Source organism: Suncus etruscus, chromosome 5 (assembly GCF_024139225.1).
Source record: "Suncus etruscus isolate mSunEtr1 chromosome 5, mSunEtr1.pri.cur, whole genome shotgun sequence".
NCBI classification, from domain to species: Eukaryota; Metazoa; Chordata; class Mammalia; order Eulipotyphla; family Soricidae; genus Suncus; species Suncus etruscus.
Genome location: NC_064852.1, coordinates 155,754,385 through 155,771,774, shown reverse-complemented (window position 1 = coordinate 155,771,774; position 17,390 = coordinate 155,754,385). Strand labels below are relative to the sequence as shown.

General features: G+C 49.5%; 1 protein-coding gene and 1 long non-coding RNA gene across 6 annotated transcripts in view; both read left to right on the top strand.

The window, feature by feature from the left end:
* Window positions 1–9,960, top strand: part of TRAPPC9 (trafficking protein particle complex subunit 9) — an 88,142-nt gene extending 78,182 nt beyond the window's left edge. For 4 of the 5 annotated variants that reach the window (XM_049773856.1, XM_049773853.1, XM_049773855.1 and 1 more), the window contains 2 exons: window positions 8,893–9,113; window positions 9,348–9,960. In XM_049773856.1, coding sequence (XP_049629813.1) covers window positions 8,893–9,113; window positions 9,348–9,515 — 389 coding nt within the window. In that variant the 3' untranslated portion in view covers window positions 9,516–9,960. Of the gene's footprint in view, window positions 1–8,892; window positions 9,114–9,347 lie in introns of those variants that run through there. The other variant, XR_007495898.1, reaches the window with a different exon arrangement.
* LOC126009513 (uncharacterized) overlaps window positions 1–14,185 on the top strand; it is a 175,518-nt gene extending 161,333 nt beyond the window's left edge. Inside the window, exon 2 of the long non-coding RNA XR_007495904.1 lies at window positions 14,115–14,185. This is a non-coding gene — a long non-coding RNA (uncharacterized LOC126009513). The remainder of the gene's footprint in view (window positions 1–14,114) is intronic.
* Window positions 14,186–17,390: the final 3,205 nt, after the last annotated feature.

The window sequence follows — 17,390 nt, the reverse complement described above, 5'->3', positions numbered from 1 at the left end:
CTAACACCTGAGTGCTATCGGGTGTGCTGTCTTCCACCTCAAAGGAAAAACAAGAATCCTGACTCAAGGTTAGTGTGTGACCTCAGCCATCATCCATCATCCATCCATCCTTAGATTTTATAGCTTTTGGGCCTGTGAGTAAGTCTGAGTTAATTGTTTCATATGGCACCAAGCATGGCCAGGAGTTGATTTCGGGCAAGTATATCTCATGCCATGTTTTGAATAGACTGTCTTCTCTTCTTGTCTTTGTTCACATGATTGTATGTGTGTCCGTTTGTGTGTGTGTGAGTGTGAGAGTGTGTGTGTGTGTGTGTGTGTGTGAGAGAGAGAGAGAGAGAGAGAGAGAGAGAGAGAGAGAGAGAGAGAGAGAGAGAATGAAAATGGATTCGTCTTGAAGCACATACATATGCGCCATCTTGGTCACATATTTGGACATTGAGTATTGAACTTGGTTGCTCGGCTTGCAGTCTGATGTACTGAGCTTGATCCTGCATCTTCCTGTTTTCTGCTGTTGTAAACGGTCTCATTTTCTTAAATGTAACAGCACTGATTTGCTGCAGCTATAGACATGTGGCTTTGAAAAAACTTTTATTGTGTGTATGAATTTATATTATCATGGGTTTCTTTCCTTTTTTGGGTGGGCCACACTCGGAGGTGCTCAGGGGTTGCAGGCTCAGGGGACTCTATGGGATGCTGGAAGTTGATCACATGCAAGGCAAATGCCCTACCCGCTGTGCTATCGCTCTGGTCCCAGGCTGCTGCTGCTGCTTCTTTTTTTTTTTTTAAATAAATTCTTCGGGGCCGGAGAGGTGGCGCTAGAGGTAAGGTGTCTGCCTTGCAAGAGCTAGCCAAGGAAGGACCACAGTTCAATCCCCCGGCGTCCCACATGTCCCCCAAGCCAGGGACGATTTCTGAGCGCTTAGCCAGGAGTAACCCCTGAGCATCAAATGGGTGTGGCCCAAAAAACAAACAAACAAAACATTCTTCAATTGAATCACCATGAGATGCACAATGACAGATTTGTTCATGATTGAGTTTCAGTCCTACAATGTCCCAACATTCTTCCCCAGGGCACATTTCCTACCACCAGTGTTATGCTCCTGCCTTCCTCACTTCCTTCTCCATACCTGCCTCTGGGCCATTCTCTCTCTCTCTCTCTCTCTCTCTCTCTCTCTCTCTCTCTCTCTCTCTCTCTCTCTCTCTCTCTCTCTCTCTCTCTCTCTCTTTCTCTCTCCTCTCTCTCTCTCTTTTTAGACATTGGTTTGTAAGGGATATCATACATATCCCTTTTCCTCCTTTCAGCACCCAGTTCTTGTCCAGAGTATCATTTTCATTTCTCACTGTCCTGTGGTCCCCTCTCTGCCTTAAGTGCCCTCTTTGCTCTCTGTGACAAGCTTCTTACCATGGACTGGTCCTCCTGGCTCTCATATCTTTTGTTTCTGGATATTAACACCATGCTATCTTTTTTTAATATATCACAGATGAAAAGCTTTTTTGCACGCTCACCTTGTCTCCTGTGACCTTTTCAAATACACTAACTAATTAGTCTCTGGCTGTTCTTACATATCTGTGGATTGTCTGCCATGTGCGCCCAGAATAGCTTTTCCTTTTCAGTCTGGGTGCACGATTTGCACTTCTTGCCCAGAGCAGAGCCTCCCAGTCCTACTTGGCCAAGAGTTTTTTGTTTGTTTGTTTTTGTTATTAGGCCACATCTGACTCTCCTGGGTCTGTGCTCAGAAATTTTTTCTAGTAGGTTGGAGGGGACCCTATGGGATACCAAGGATTGAACCTAGGTTGGATCCTAGGTTGGAACCTAGGATTGAACCTTTGCCTACATGCAAAGTAAATGCCCTACTGGACTCTTGTTCCGGCCCCTATAATAGATATTTTAAGCAACATTGGTAACTTTTTATAAAATATGATGATGGATTCTTTTTTCCCCCCAGGAATCTATCCTTTGTATCTAGCTGTTAAATTTAATGGGATAAAGCTTTTCATAATAGTCCTTTATTTTCCTGCTGAGAGTTTACTAGACTCTGTCCTGCCCTCCCCTCTCTTCTGTTCCCACCTTTTCTGACCCCTCTTTTCTCCTGATCATTCTCCTTGTGTGTAGTTGATTCTACTGAAAGAATCTGCTTTTGGCTTTATTAATTTTTCTCTGTTGATTTTCTGATTCCCGTTTCATTGATTCCCGTATTACTGTTTGTTTCCTTGAGCTTTTTGAATTTTGGTTTTATTTTGCTCTCCTACTTCTTCTTCTCCTCCTCCTCCTCCTCTTTTTTTTTTTTTTTTTTTTTTTTTGGGTCATACCCACCAGTGGTCAGGGGTTATTACTGGTTCAAAGATTCCTGGCAAGGTCAGGGATGTGGTGCCGGGGTTTGAACCCGGTTGGCCACGTGTGAGGCAAAAGCCGTCCCTGCTGTGCTATTACTCTGGTCCCTACTTCTTCTCTTTTTGCTTTTTAATTTTTTATTTCATCGTTCTATTTACAAAACTTTTTATACTGAGGTTCCACCTATAGAATGTACACCACCCTTGACCAGTTTGATCTTCCCACCACTAATGTCCCTCATTTCCCTTTCCCACCCCAACCCCTCAGACTGGCATTTTGCCTCTCTCCCTCACTCTCATTGTCATGGTAGTTGTCACTGTGGTTAGTGCTCTAGCTACCCTCACTGCTCTTTGTGGCAAGGTTCATGCCAGGAGCTGGTCTTCTTGACATACAGCTCTATTGTCTTTGGATATTATTGCCATACTGTCTTTTATTTTTCTTATTTCCCACAGATAAGTGAGACTATTCTGTACCTTTCCCACTCCCTCTGGCTCATTTCACTCAGCATAATAGTCTCATGTCCATCCACGTATAGGCAAATTTTATGACTTCATTTGTCCTAATAGCTGCGTAGTATTCCATTGTGTAAATGTACCAGTTTCTTAAGCTGTTGACAGGCATTTGGGTTGTTTCCAGATTCTGGCTATCATAAATAATGCTGAGATAAACACAGGGCTGCAGAAGGAATTTTTGTATTGTGTTTTTGTGTTCCTAGGGTATTTCCCTAGGAGCAGTATTGGTACTCTGCTTTTAATGTCTTAAAGAGAAAGTTCAAAACTATGATTTATTCCCTCTTAAGAGTTTAGTGCAGAAAATCTCCCGTAAGCACCACTTTGTTGGCTGCTTAACACAGTCTGATCTGTGGCATTTGCGTTTCGCTTAGTTGTGAGTCATTTCTGATTTCCTGTTGTTCTGCCTCGTTGACCTGCAGGTTGTTTTGAGAACTGTGCTACTCCATTTCTGAATATCTGGGTTTTCCCCAGATAATGTCGCTAGCATGGGTTACTGTTCGAGATAGGCCTCGCTGGATACGGACCCTCTAAGATTTGCAGCTGATAATCACAGTCTACATTGCTGGCAGTTCCTAGATCCTCGGACATGAGGAACTGGTGGCTTCTGGGGACAGTCAGCCCTGGAAGAGGCAGTGTGATCACACTGAGTCCTGCCTGCTCTTCACTCATGTGCTCTATCAGGTATTGATCCCAGACTCTCCGCTCTTGTGCTATATCACTTACTGATTTCCCGGCACGTTCATGTGCTGTGTCAGTGATCCCCCGACTTCCTGCTCATGCACTCTACTAGGGATTGATTTCCGGCTTTCCACTCATGTGCTGTATCAGGTATTAATCCCTGACTTCCTGCCCATGTGCTCCCTCAGTTATTGATCCCCCAACTTCCCCCTCATCCTCTGTCAGGTATTGATCCCCAACTCTCTGCTCACGTGCTGTATCAGGTATTGAGGGGAACATTGAAGTTCATGACCACACCTGTGTCTCTCATTTTGCTTTGCCAGTTTGGAAGCCTGTTGATGGGCCTGAGAACATGAGGGAATTTCTCTTCCCTTTGGGCTGATTCCTGGAAGTGGCTTTTGTGAATGTGCCTTGATGGGGCCTCCTCAGAGACAGGGCCTTTCCATGCTTTCAATCTCTAGCTGCTCTGGGTGCATTTCCTGTGAGCTTCAGAGTCAGCTTTGCTTCATCTTTTCCCACTGGACTCTCTGACCTGGACCTGTGCAACCTCAGTTCCTGAGTCTCTGCATTCTTCTGTCTCCCACCCCGCCCTGTCTGCCTCTTCCTCTCTGCCTTCTTTATTTTTTGTTTTGTTTTGCTTTTGGGCCACACCCAGCAATGCTCAGTGGTGTGACTCCTGGCTCTGCACTTAGGGATCACTCCTGGCAGGCTCCGGGGACCACCTGGGATGCTGAGAATTGAACCCATGCAAGTCAAATGTCCTCCTCGCTGTGCTGTTGTTCTGTCCCCTCTACCTTCTTTTGGACCCATTGTGGGCCTTTGGGATTCCAACTGGAAAAATGTTCTTGCTTTTCTTGTTGCAGTTTTAGCTTCCTGGGAATCTTGTGCAAGAACCAGAGAGAATGCCGGGGAGCCCCGCCCACCCTGTCTCCCTGATTGTCACTCCTGGCAACCATAGACCTTTTGTTTTTGTTTTTTTTGTTTTTGTGCCACAGCCTTTGGCGCTCAGGGCTGATTCCTGACTGCACTCAGGAATCATTCCTGGTGGTACGTGGGGGACCCTATGGTACACCTCGTCTTGTTTCTACTAAGAAGTTGCCCTAGCGCTTATCCTGGTTCCTCTTATCCTGGTGGCCTGGCATTTCTCCTGCTCTCTTAGCATCTCGCTCCACCACCTGCTCCCAACAATGTGATCGTAGTCTCTCTCACCTTCGCTTACTCCATGCTTTTCTCCTCAGAGTTTGTTTGTTTGCTTCTTGGAGCTGGGAGCATCTAGTCCTTACCAGTCAGGGAAAAACTTTGTCCATCACCTCTCAGTTCTTTCCCCTGCTTCCCTCCTCTAGGCTTCAGTCTGAGTGCTTGACTTGCTCTGGGACATCACTGATGGTCTGTGCTTCATCCTGGCACCACGTCTTCAAGTGTACTTAACTTTACTCCTGTGAACTGGAGTAGGCCACTGAGCCTCGTGGTTCATCTTCAGCTAGGATGTCAAACCTGGGGATCAAATGGACTGTCAGTTTGAATCAGGCCCTTCTTTGAAGCTTTCGTGTCATTAGTTGGTTTTTTTTGTTTGTTTATTTGTTTTGTTTTTGGGCCACGCCCGGCAGTGTTCAGGGGTTACTCCTGGCTTTGTGCTCAGAAATCGCTCCTGACAGGCTCGGGAGACCATATTGGAATTGAACCTTGGTTGGTCCCAAGTTGGCTGCATGCAAGGAAAATGCCCTACTGCTGTGCTATCGCTCTGGCTCAAGGGCACAGCTTTACTAGTTTATTGTCTTTTTTTAAAATTTTATTTGCCTTTTTTTTTTTTTTTTTGTCACACCTGGCAGTGCTCAGGGGTTACTCCCGGTTCTATGCTCAGAAATCGCCCCTGACAGGCTCGGGGACCATGTGGGATGCTAGGACTCGAACCGTGGTCTGTTCTGGGTTGGCCGTGTGCAAGGCAAACGCCCTACTGCTGTGCTATTGCTCCAGTTCCCTCATTGGCTATTTTAGACATCTCTGTTGGTTCTGAGTTTGTTGGCTCTGTGTGTGTATGTTTATCCATATATGAGATCTGTGTATATGTATGACTGTGAACTCATGTGGGAAAACATAAATGGGTATTTATGAGCTTGCATGCATGCTATGAGCATGTGCATATGTGTGCGTCTATATTGCATTGTGTGACTGTGTGATTGTATATGTGAAAGTATGTGTCATGGGGCCAGGGACCGACCGCATCTGGGGTAAACTCAGTTTGGCCGTGCTTGGGGTTCTATGGGGTGCTGGGGTTCACACATGTTGGGCGTGTCTTTTCCAGCAGAGCAGTCTCCCAGCCCCCTACTCCCTGTGTGGGGCTCTCTGTACTCAGTCCTTGGGAGCCTGGACCTAGCTCCCTGTGCCTCCTGGATGTTTACTCTTCTGGGCCCAGCTGGCCCTCACCCTGAACATCTACTTTCGAGGTGGAACCCACGCTCCAGCTCTTTTCCTGGTCTCTGCAGGAACCCCCTCTCCACATCTGCACAATCATTGCTCTCCACTCAGTCTACGGACTCTGGACTGGCAGTGTGAGTTCTCCTCCCCAGGCTCCCGGACCCCTCTCTCAGAATCCTTGTCCCAGCCACCTGCCCACACTCAGTGCATTGAATGACACTTTCCTGGCCTTCTTTCCCCCCATCACTATCCCCATATGTGGGAGCCTGGGTTGAGTGATCCTCTGGTTCTGATGCCCCTTGCTCCCACTCAGGGACAGGCCTGGGAAGAACTGCCTTTAGAGAGGAAGCTGGCACGGGCAGTGGTCATAGGTAAGGCACTCCACTGGGGATTTGCTGGAGCCCAGGCGGGTGGAGGAGAGACTTTTTGGTAGGGCAGTCTTTTGGCTTTGGTGACAGTGGATGCTGAGTCTGAGTTGGTGAACAGCTGAGAGAAGACCTGAGAAGGGCTTTGACCCAGCAGGCTTTTGAGGGCCTCTTTTTTTGTTTGTTTTGGTCTTTTTTTTGTGTGTGGGGAGCACACCGAGTGATTAGGGCTGAGCTGAGTCCTGGCTCTACGCTCAGGGATCACTCCTGGCAGACTTGGGGGATCATATGGGGTGTTGGGGATTGAACCTGGGTGGGCCGTACATGCAAGGCAAGAGCCCTATGGCCTGTACTATTGCTCTGGCCTCACTGGGTGACACAAGCCACATAGCCTGTGATGGCCTTCCTTCATGTGTTAGATGCTGCCCCTGAGAATCACTGGGTGCCTGTACCTAGGGAGGAGGAAGTCCCCCAAGCCTGGAGTTCTGTCATCCCCAGCATTGGGCAGAGCTTCATGGGTGGGTGGTTGATGGGTGAATGGGTGAGTGGATGGGTGACTTGTAGATGGTTTTAGAGATGGTGGATAGATAAGATGCATAGATAGTGGATGGATAGATGCTTCAATGGATGGATAGACACATAGATAGATGGATACTTAGAAATGTAGATGGATGGATATTTAGACACATTAGATGGATAGATACTTAGATGCATGAATAGATGCATAGATGTTTGGATACATAGATGCAGAGGTGGCTAAATAGATGAATAGATCTTGGCTTTATTTATGTTGGAAATGCGGGACACACTGCCTGCTAGGGGCTGAGTCAGTCTAAGTCCTCAGAACTCTGCATGGTGCTGTTAGCCTGTGGCTTAGACTCCACCTCTCTCTTTCGCTTGCTCCTTTTTCTTTCTGGTTTATTTTCAGTTTTCTGAAGTGTTTGTTCAAAGCAGCTGAGGGGAAGGACTTCATAGAGGAATTGTCTCCAGTGTCCAAGGCCCTGATCCACCCACAGCGTGTGGCAGTCATGCAGTAACCAGTGCAGCCAAGTGACAGGAAGCTTCAAGGTTTAGGACTTTACATACCAATCATATTTTTATTTTTGCTTAGTTATGTTCTTTATTATGAAGGAAGAGGCCAATTCTACCAGCCCTGCGTGACTGATGGCCCTGAGGTCCCACCCCTCATCCACTGGCCCCACCCCCCAAGTGGCCCCATCTCCCAGGGATCCTGCCCACAATTGTTCCCACCCACCGTGGCCCCACTCACCAAGCTGTCCTCCACCTCCTGCTTCTCCAGGAGGGAAGTGATAGCCTGCCAGCCTTGCCATGCCCATTCCCGGCTGTGTCTGTTCCCTGTGTACCCCTAACAATTGGGTTCCCAGGGGAAGGGGATGGGGTGTGCCCTGCTGGCAGCTAAAGCTGGAAGCTGCTGGAACTTAAGTGTATTGGGAAGTGAGGGCTGACTCTCCAGTGCAGGGACACATGTAAGCATGGAGCTGAGTGGCCAGCTGGGCCAGGGTGCCTGTCTGGGAGAGGGCCCTAGGTACATCACTACACATACACCTGATGGGAGTTGCTGTCTGCACCAAGCCCGGGGTTCAAGCCCAGAGTCTGTCCTGCACTGAGGCCCTTGACACTGGAGAACGTGACCCCATTGTCACAGGTGCGGGGAAGGGAGGGGCCCCATCCTGGGCACACACCCAGGCCCAGCCTTTATCTCCCTGTATTGGAGCCCGCACCACCCCCACCTCGAAGGGCTGAGTGGGTGTGGGAAGGGAGGACCAGGAGCTCCCTTGGAGGACCCAGGCGTGGGCTCCTCTCCAGGATTTTAATTTAATTCATTTTAATCTTTAATGAAAAGTTGTAAAAGTGAATTATTGGCCCAGGAGAGCAGACTGATCCTAGAGCTATTCTCAACTTGAGGATAATTACATGTGTATCCTGGGCACTGCCTCCCGCCTCTGGGATGAGGAGGTGACAGGCTCTCCTGTGCAGGGTGAGGTGATGGGGAGCCTGGGGAGGTGACTTCGGTGTAGGGGAGGGGAGAAGGGTCTGGGGGAGGTGACCATGGTGCCAGGGGTGAGATGACTCTCTATTCCAGACACGGGAGGAGGCTCTGAAACTGCCCTCCTTGTAGCTCTTCTCCCCACTGGTGGTTCCAATGGGTCCCTGACACCGAGGACTCGCTCGTACCTGCCTTGTGTTCACCCAGTCCAGTGTTCCCGGGGGGGGGGGGGGCTCCCACCATCTCTCAGGCCCCTACAGTGAGAGCCTCAGGTGTGGAGTCAAGGGGGAGTTGGTAGGAGGTACTGAGGGGTGGTTGTGCCCTTTATTGCTTCCCTCCTACATTCATCTCTTTCTGCCTACCAGGTCTTACGTCCCTCCCTGTGCAGCCTCCCAAGGTGTGCCTCTGGCTTGGACCTTCCTGGTAGCCAGAGAGAAAAGGCTGATGATTGGGTAGTTGGGTGGATGGACACAGGGGAGCTGGTGGCTGGGTCAGTGGATCAGGACACAAGTGGGTAGATGTCCCACAGGCATCCACTGGGCAGTGATCGCACTGATGGTCTCATGTCCCGTGTCCCTGCAGATGTGCTGGTGGACGGGCAGCCGTGTGACGGTGAGGCAGCAGCCTGCCAGGTGGGCGATCCGGTATCCCTGGAGGTGCGCTTGACCAACCAGAGCCCCCGCCTTGTGGGGCCCTTCGCCCTCACCGTGGTGCCCTTCCAGGACCACCAGAATGGCGTCCACAACTATGACCTGCATCACGCTGTCTCCTTCCTAGGCTCCAGCACCTTCTACCTGGATGTGGTGCGTGTCTGAGCGGGACTCCCCTGAATGAGTGGCAGTTGTGGAGGGGGCAGGCAATTAGGGTGACCCCCAGGGCTCTGCTTGTCACAGTCTAGTCCCCTACACTGCTTGTGGCTCAGCAAGAGCTGCTGGCTGGGGCCAACAGTCGTGAAGCCGGGAGCCTCCCAGGGCTTGTTGCCTGGTGTTGGGGGTTGGGGAAGCTCCTGGATTGAGCCCCGTTCTTTCCTGCTGCAGGTGCAGCCCACGGGCCAGGCGGCCTGCCTTGGGGCCCTGCTCTTCCTGTACACAGGTGACTTCTTCCTGCATATCCGCTTCCACCAGGACCGCTCAAGCCAGGAATTGCCGCCCGCCTGGTTCTGCCTGCCCCGCGTGCATGTGCGGGCCCTGGACGCGCGGGCCTAAGGCCCACTGTGGGCCCGAGGGTGGGCCAGGACTTGGTCCTGCTTCTGCTGCGTTCTCCTGCGCCCCCAGACCAACCATCCAGGCTCAGAGTGACCAGCACGGGCTTTAGCCTTTGAGCCTGGTCCCTGTGGCTGCTCCACAGTCAGAAGCTGAAGAACACCCCTGGGGGGTGGGGTGGTGCTGGCCCTGTAGAGGCCGTGGGTCCCTGTGCCAGTTCCTATTCCTATGACTTGGGGTTCCTGACCCAGGTGGCAGGAAGAGATGGTGAGTGAAAGGGACAGAACCCCCTCTGTTATTGAGTGTTCCCCATCCAGGTGGGCCAGAGTCTCCTGGTCAGCACCAAGATGGGCACCAAGATGGGATGCAGTGCTGTGGCCGGCTTGTAGCACCCCTTGGCAAGTTTGCAATAAAGGGCCTGACTCCTCTCCAGGCTCCCATGTCTGTGTGTCAGTGTCTCCGTGTGTTTGCTTCCTGGACTACCCAGGAGGGGATGAGTAGAAGGCTCCCTTCCAGCCTTCTTCCAGCTGCCTTTCTGCCCTGCTGCATCTCCCGGATGTTTCTCTGGACATTGGGGCTCTGCAAGGCTGTGGGGCTTGGGCCCAGGATGGGTGGACAGGGAGGTGAGGCAGGAGGGACCATGAGAAGGAGAGATAAGGGGCCAGTGAGGTGGTGCTAGAGGCAAGGTGTCTGCCTTGCAAGCGCTAGCCAAGGAAGGACCGCGGTTCGATCCCCCGGCGTCCCATATGGTCCCCCCAAGCCAGGGGCGATTTCTGAGCACTTAGCCAGGAGTAACCCCTGAGCATCAAACGGGTGTGGATGAAAAACAAAACAAAACAAAACAAACAAACAAAAAAGAGAAGGAGAGATAAGGGGCCTAACAAGGATGTGTGTGGGCCGAGGGCACCCCCAGTCAGCACCCGCTCCCCCAGCATGCAGAGAGAGACTAGATCTTGGCGGACGTCTGTCACCAAGCCCTTTCTCCAGCCCTGCCCAGGGCTGCTCATGCTATCCCTCTCCTCAGTCCCACCAAAGGCCTTCCGACCCTCCAACTCTGTGGGTCTTGGCACATGGGCCTATATCTGGGGGTGGTGGGGATATGGAGAGGATGTGGGCAGGGGAGGGTCTATGAAGCATCAGGAGAGGGTAATGGAGGGCAGAGTCCTGAGTAGCCGACCCTCTCCCATTATCCCTGAGATTCCTGTGGCCTTGCCAGTAAGAACCCCATCCAGGTGCCGGGTCCTGCCCATTGGGGGCACTGCAGAGCAGTAGGACCCAGATTCCCACCCACAAGCTGAGGCCAAGTGAGCACTGGGCACCCTGAGATCACTGGGGTACAAGGCTCTGCCTTGAGGTAAGAGGTCATGGACTGTGAGGTTCCTGAAGGAAGCAGGTCATGCCAAGCCACCTAACTCATACAAGTCCCCAGCAGGAACAGGCATTGGGTGGGCAGGTGTGGACAAGAGGGCAGAGCCAAGGCCAGCCTAAAGCAGGGCATCTCACCATCCGTACAGCCCATCACTCAGACCCTCTGGGCTCCTGGTGAGGGCTCCATGGAGAGGGGAAGCAGCCAGGACCCCTGAGTGAGTGTCCATGGGGACCCCTGCTGCAGGTGGCTGTGGGGAACAACCTGGTTTACACCCAACGACACCACCGAACTTTTGGGCATTCTCAGCCTCAGGAGGAGCTGACTGAGGAATTGGTATCGCCCACCCCAGCACTTGTCTGTGCCAAGGGTGTGTCTGGTGGGTCGATGCCAGGCCCTTGGCCATGCGTATGCAGACATCGTTTCATAGAGCTGGAGACTCAGAGGGGCGAGCAGAGGGAAGAGTGGAGCAAGCAGGAGTCGGTGGCCTGATGGTGAAGATGGGGAAGGTGGAGAGAAGGGGGCCGGAGCCATAGCACAGCAGGAAGGCCACGCATATGACCACCCTGGGTTCGAGCCTGAGCATCCTTTTGAGCACTGCCACGGGTGATTCCTGAGTGCAGAGTCAGGAGTAAGCCCTGAGCACTGCCAGGTGTGGCCCCCAAACCGAAAAGATGGTGAGAAGGCAAAGGAATGACAGAGGTGGCAGAGAGACGGTAGAGGAAAGGACGTATGGGAGAGACAGAAGGAACCGGCAGTGATGATAGAGTGGCTGGAGAGAGGACTAAGCAAAGAGGGTGCAGGAAACCGTGGAGTCAGAGCAGCGGTGAGTTGGTTCACCATGTGGACAGACCGACTGCCTTTGTGTTGGGGGTACACATGTAACAACATGTACTGTTCTTAAACATTTTCTGCATTTGTAGTTTTAAAAAAAACATACATAAATCCTCAGAAAATATGCGGCTGCCGAGTTTGCTTTCCTGAAGAGGGGGGTGTAGGAAGTAACTCGGGCCCCTGGACACTCACTCAAGCAGACCCCGTGCATCCCCACTGGCCTTGAACAGAGTGGACACCATGTCCTCCCTGGTCGGACTACAGGGCATGGATTGAGTGGGCCTTGTACGTCGGAGTTCAGACAAGCAACTTGAGTGGAGGCAGAGACCTGCGACTGCTCCATGTCCTGGTTCTCCCCTGTCCCCCTGATGGGAGCCCTGCAGCTGCTGCTTCTAGAGTCCTTCGCTTCCTGAAGCTGGAGAAGCCATGCCAGGAATAGATCCCGTCCTTCTCACCAGCTGCCGTCCCTTCCCTTTGGGCAGGCCAGGGCAGGCCCACATTGGCCAGTGATGGTCCAGCTGTCACAGTCTGTCACTGCAATTCTCTGTGCAGAACCAGGACACAGCAAAGGCCTGAAACTCAGTGCATGTCACCATGGAGACCCCAGACAGTGACTTAAAGGAAGCCCTCGTTTTTGCATTAGAACAAAACAAACAAACAAACAAACAAACAAACAAAAAACAAACCTTCTGAGGCTGGAATGGGGAGGGCATTTACCTTGCACTCAGACAACCCAGGTTCAATTCCCAGCATCCGTAGGCTCCCTCGAGCCTGCCAGGAAAGATTCCTGAGTATAGAATCAGGAGCAACCAACCCTGAGTTCTGCTGCATATGGCCCCAAAACAAACAAACAAACAAACAAACAAACAAAAAATGCTTCCTCTGAGCTCAGTGATTCATTTCCATCTTGAGGTCTCATGACCTGGGTAGCGCAGTCTTCATAAAATAGTGCTTCTTACCCACACCGGCCTTGATTTGTTCTCCCACCCCTACAACCCCATCTCCCTGGAATCCCACCATGAGGTACCAGAGCTCCTCCATCAGCCCCCTGCATGGGCTGCTACATGGGTAACGAGACAGATGTTCCCAGCATCTGTGGGCCTGTGGGCAAGGTCTGCCGTAGAGCTTTTCCATTCTCTCCATGTGTTCTGGAATGGGCTGAAAGAGAATAAGACACGTGTCCAGAGATAAGAATACCCCATGTAGCCAGCCCCTGCCCTCCCTCTGCCCCTGGAAGCAGAGAAGGGAAGACTGCAGCTCCCAGGAAGTCTTCAAGGATTCAGGGACAAACACTAAGATCACAGAAGTTGTTAATAGGATGAACAGGGGATCCAGGTCAGGCCTCAGTATGGAAAAGTCACATGTGATAGAAATTAGATCAAAACACGAGGAGGCCAGCCAGCCAGGACAGTGGGAGGGTGCTTGCCTTGCAAGAGATCGACTCAGGTTTGATCCCACATGGCCCGCCTAGCATCCTCAGGCGTGAATCCGGAGTGCAGAACCAGGAGTCCGTCCGGAGCATTGCTGGGTGTGACTCCAAAGCAACACAAAATGATGGGCTAAGGGAAAATCCATAGCTCAGGACTGATGTTCAGAAGAGCCAAGAGGTCACTGGACACTGAGAGAGGGGTCTTGCCATACGAGAACATCATTGTGGCCAACCTCTCCAAACTGAGGGAAGCAAAGAACACCCTGCCTCACTGTGTGCAGGGGCTCACCAGCAAGTCCAGCCCCATTCATCAGGGCACCCTTAGTTTAGCATCCTCAGGGCCGCCTGGCCCTGCTGACTCAGAGAATAGAGATCTCCACTTTAACCCCTTCCACTCTCCCCCTCTCAAACTATAAGCCATTGACTAATTTGAAAGGAGGCACAGGGCATATACCAGCTGACCCTCAGAAGCAAACACATCCCTTCTTTCAGGGAGGAACCCTCTTCCAGGTCCCTGAGGGTATCAGTCAGTTGCAAAAGAAAAAGTCAGATCCCTAAGAAACCATTGTGAAACATGTCTGAGACCCAGAAGGGATTAAGAAAAAGAGGGGCCACAGCAATAACACAGAGGGTAGAGTGGTTTGCCTTGCATGTGGTCGACCCGGATTTGATCCTTGGCATTGCATATGGTCCCCCCAAGCACCGCCAGGAATGATTTCTGAGTGCAGAGCCAGGAGTAACCCCTGAGCACTGCCAGTGTGGCCCCAAAACAAAGAAAACAAAGCAAAACAAAAACTAAAACAGTCTGGCTTGAAATAGGAATCACCGGGGCCGGGCGGTGGCGCTAAAGGTAAGGTGCGCCTGCCTTGCTTGCGCTAGCCTTGGACGGACCGCGGTTCGATCCCCCGGTGTCCCATATGGTCCCCCAAGCCAGGAGCAACTTCTGAGCGCATAGCCAGGAGTAACCCCTGAGCGTTACCGGGTGTGGCCCAAAAACAAAAAAAAAAAAAAAAAAAAAAAAAAAAAAAAAAAAAAAAAAAGAAATAGGAATCACCAAATGCCAGGAGGATGGGGCACATACACCATGAAAGGAAGCATGCCTAATGCATTGAGAGAAATGAATATGGTTCAAGTGGGTCAGGAGCAAGCTTGCCAGGAAATAATGAGATGGGCCTTCTGTCGCTGGGACACAGCCCTGGAGTGAAGCACTTCTGAGGTAGGTCGAGGAGCAGAATAAACGAGAGAGACAGAGAAGATGGAAGCTAGAGCAGAAATGTTATTTGAAATGCAGAGCAAAGAACAATTAAAGTGGCTCCCTGATGGGGAAATCAAAAGAAATATACTGTAAATAAAAATTTATTATTAGTTACAGGGCTTAAACTTCACTGAATTGATATATATATATATATATATATATCAAGATAATGAAAACATGAGGAAAGGGATGCTTGGAACACATTGTTTAAGGTGCTTTATTTCAATTTCAGAGGATCCTGAGAAGGGGAAAGCTATTTGTTACTTAGACTTAAGCTTTGGTGCATTATGGAAGTTTACATTTAGGGGTAACTACTAAAAAATGAGAAATAGAGCTATAGCTATAGCACAGTGGTAGAGCATTTGCCTTGCATGAGACTGACCCAGGACGGACCCAGATTTGATCCCTGGCATCCCAGATGGTCCTCTGAGCCTGCCAGGAGCGATTTCTGAGCACAGAGCTAGGAGTAAACCCCTGAGCATTGCCAGGTGTGTCCCCAAAACACAACAAAACAAAACAAAACAAAAAAGAGAAATAGCATGTTGAAGGATTCCAGGAGATAAAATTAGGAAAACTAATTATTCCATTGAAATTATTACAAAAAGTTAAAAGAAAAGGACCAAATAAAGTGTGAAGCCTGGAGCAGAAGGGATTCCATTTTGTGAACCCAAAGTTAAGTTTCCATTTAAGGCCAACAAGACTAAGTTTTTATTTAAAGACTAAGTTTCTATCTCAACAAAAATGACACAGATCTCAAGGCCCCGTAAACCACAATAATACTGCCCTCCAAATAATGACGCAGACCCTTAGGCCTTATAAACCACAGTATACCACCCTAGGTATTTAGCCATAAAAGGATATGAAGAAACACCCTAGAAGCACCCTAGGCGCTAGCCAATCAACTTAAAGGTCAAGGCTTCCTGCTTCTAGCCCTATAACCAGGCCTGTGACCCCTAGTTGGGATGGCATCTTTGGGAGGTGACCCTGGGTAGCATGTTGGTAGACAGACTAAAGCTTTGCTTTGCTTTATTTCAATTGTGTGCTCTTGTCCTTTGACTTCAGACCCTAACAAAGAAATGGAAATAATAGAACAAATAAAATCACAATCATAAGGATATCCTCAAGGCAGTTGAGAAAAATGAGACGGGGGGAGGTGTGTGACAGGCATAGATTCACTTAGTAGAAAGTGGCTATGAAATCGGTAATAGAAATAAGGCGTTTCTTTATAATAAGTTTACAAGATATTCAAAATAAAAAGGCTAGATTAAATTCACCAAACCAGAAGGCCGGAGAAATAGTCCAAGAGATAAGGCACCTGCCTTATATGGCAGCTGAACTGGGTTCAACATTCCCCAGCCCCTCATAGGGTCCACAGAACCCTCCAGGAGTGATCCTTGAGTGCAGAGCCAGCAGTAAGCTCTGAACATAGCCCAGTGTGCCCCCTTGACCCTCAAAAATAATTGAAAAAAAAATGGGGTTTTGATGTTGACAAGAAACAAAGATACCGAGAACTGAAATAAGAGGGTAGGGTAGGGAAAGATATATTAGAAAAATTCTAGGGGGCAGGCGAGGTGGCGCTAGAGGTAAGGTGTCTGCCTTGCAAGCGCTAGATCTCGACCGCGGTTCAATCCCCCGGCATCCCATAGGTACCCCCAAGCCAGGGGCATTTTCTGAGCACTTAGCCAGGAGTAACCCCTGAGCATCAAACGAGTGTGGCCCGAAAAAACAAACAAACAAACAAAAAATTCTAATGGAAAGAAAGTCCAAGTTACTTTTAGAAATAAGGCTAAGAGTGTCATGGTAGTAAACACAATAATTCGCCAGAAATCTATAATCAACTCAGAAAGGTGAGCAGCCAACACTAGTGTCATTCATTGTCAGCAGACTTTTTCAGTGTCAGAAGCCAGTGGCATGGCATCATCAAAGCACAGAAAGAAGAAAACTTTCTTTTTTCCCTTTTTTTGGGGATGATAACTATTTTTAACAAATATCTTTAAGCACCGTATTACAAGCATGTTTGTAGTTGGATTTTAGCTATATATAAAAAAGGACACTGCCCTTCACCAGTGCAATGTTCCTACCACCAATGCACCCCCCCATCTTTCTCCTCCCTCATTCCTTGCCTGCATTCAAGACAGGCATTCACTTTCTCTCACTCATTACCATTGTCATGATAGTTGTCACGGAAGTCATTTAGCCAACTGAACTCACCACTCCATATAGTAAGCATCATCTCATGGGCCCGTCCTTCCACCCTCATCTTTATTGTCTCTGTGTATTATTACATTAATGTCTTTTCTTTTTCTTCAAACTCATAGATGAGGGAGACTATTCTGTGTGTGTCTCTCTCCCTCTGAGTTATTTCACTCAGCATGATAGTTTCCATGTCCATCCATGTACAGGAGAATTTCATGATGTCACTTTTTTTCTGACAGCTGCATAGTAGTCCATTGTGTGTATGTGCCACAGTTAGAAAGAAGAAAACTGGGGCCAGAGAGATAGCATGGAGGTAAAGCATTTGCCTTCATGCAGAAGGATGGTGGTTCAAATCTCGGCATCCCATAGGGTCCCCCTAGCCTGCCAGGAGTGATTTCTGAGAGTAGAGCAAGGAGTAATGCCTGAGTGCTGCCAGGTGTGACCCCAAAACAAAAACAGAAACAAAAACAAAAAAGAAAGAAGAAAACTTTCAACCCAGAATATTATAACCAGCAACTTTAGCTTTCCTTTTTAAAAAGATAGGTTACCCACATACACAACAGTTAACGGAATGAGGATTTATAAAACATGCTAACAGGGCTCCTCTAGATGGAAAATAAATGTCACAGACACCAAACGAATTCAAGAAAAACACTTTTTGGGAAAAGTCACCTTTTAGTAAAAGTGGAAGTTTGCTTCTAAAGTAAGGGTGGAGAAAAAATAACAATTAAAGCTGGAGAAGCAAGCTAAGAAATCTATATGAGATGCAATTGTGAAATAAGACATCACAGGGGTGCT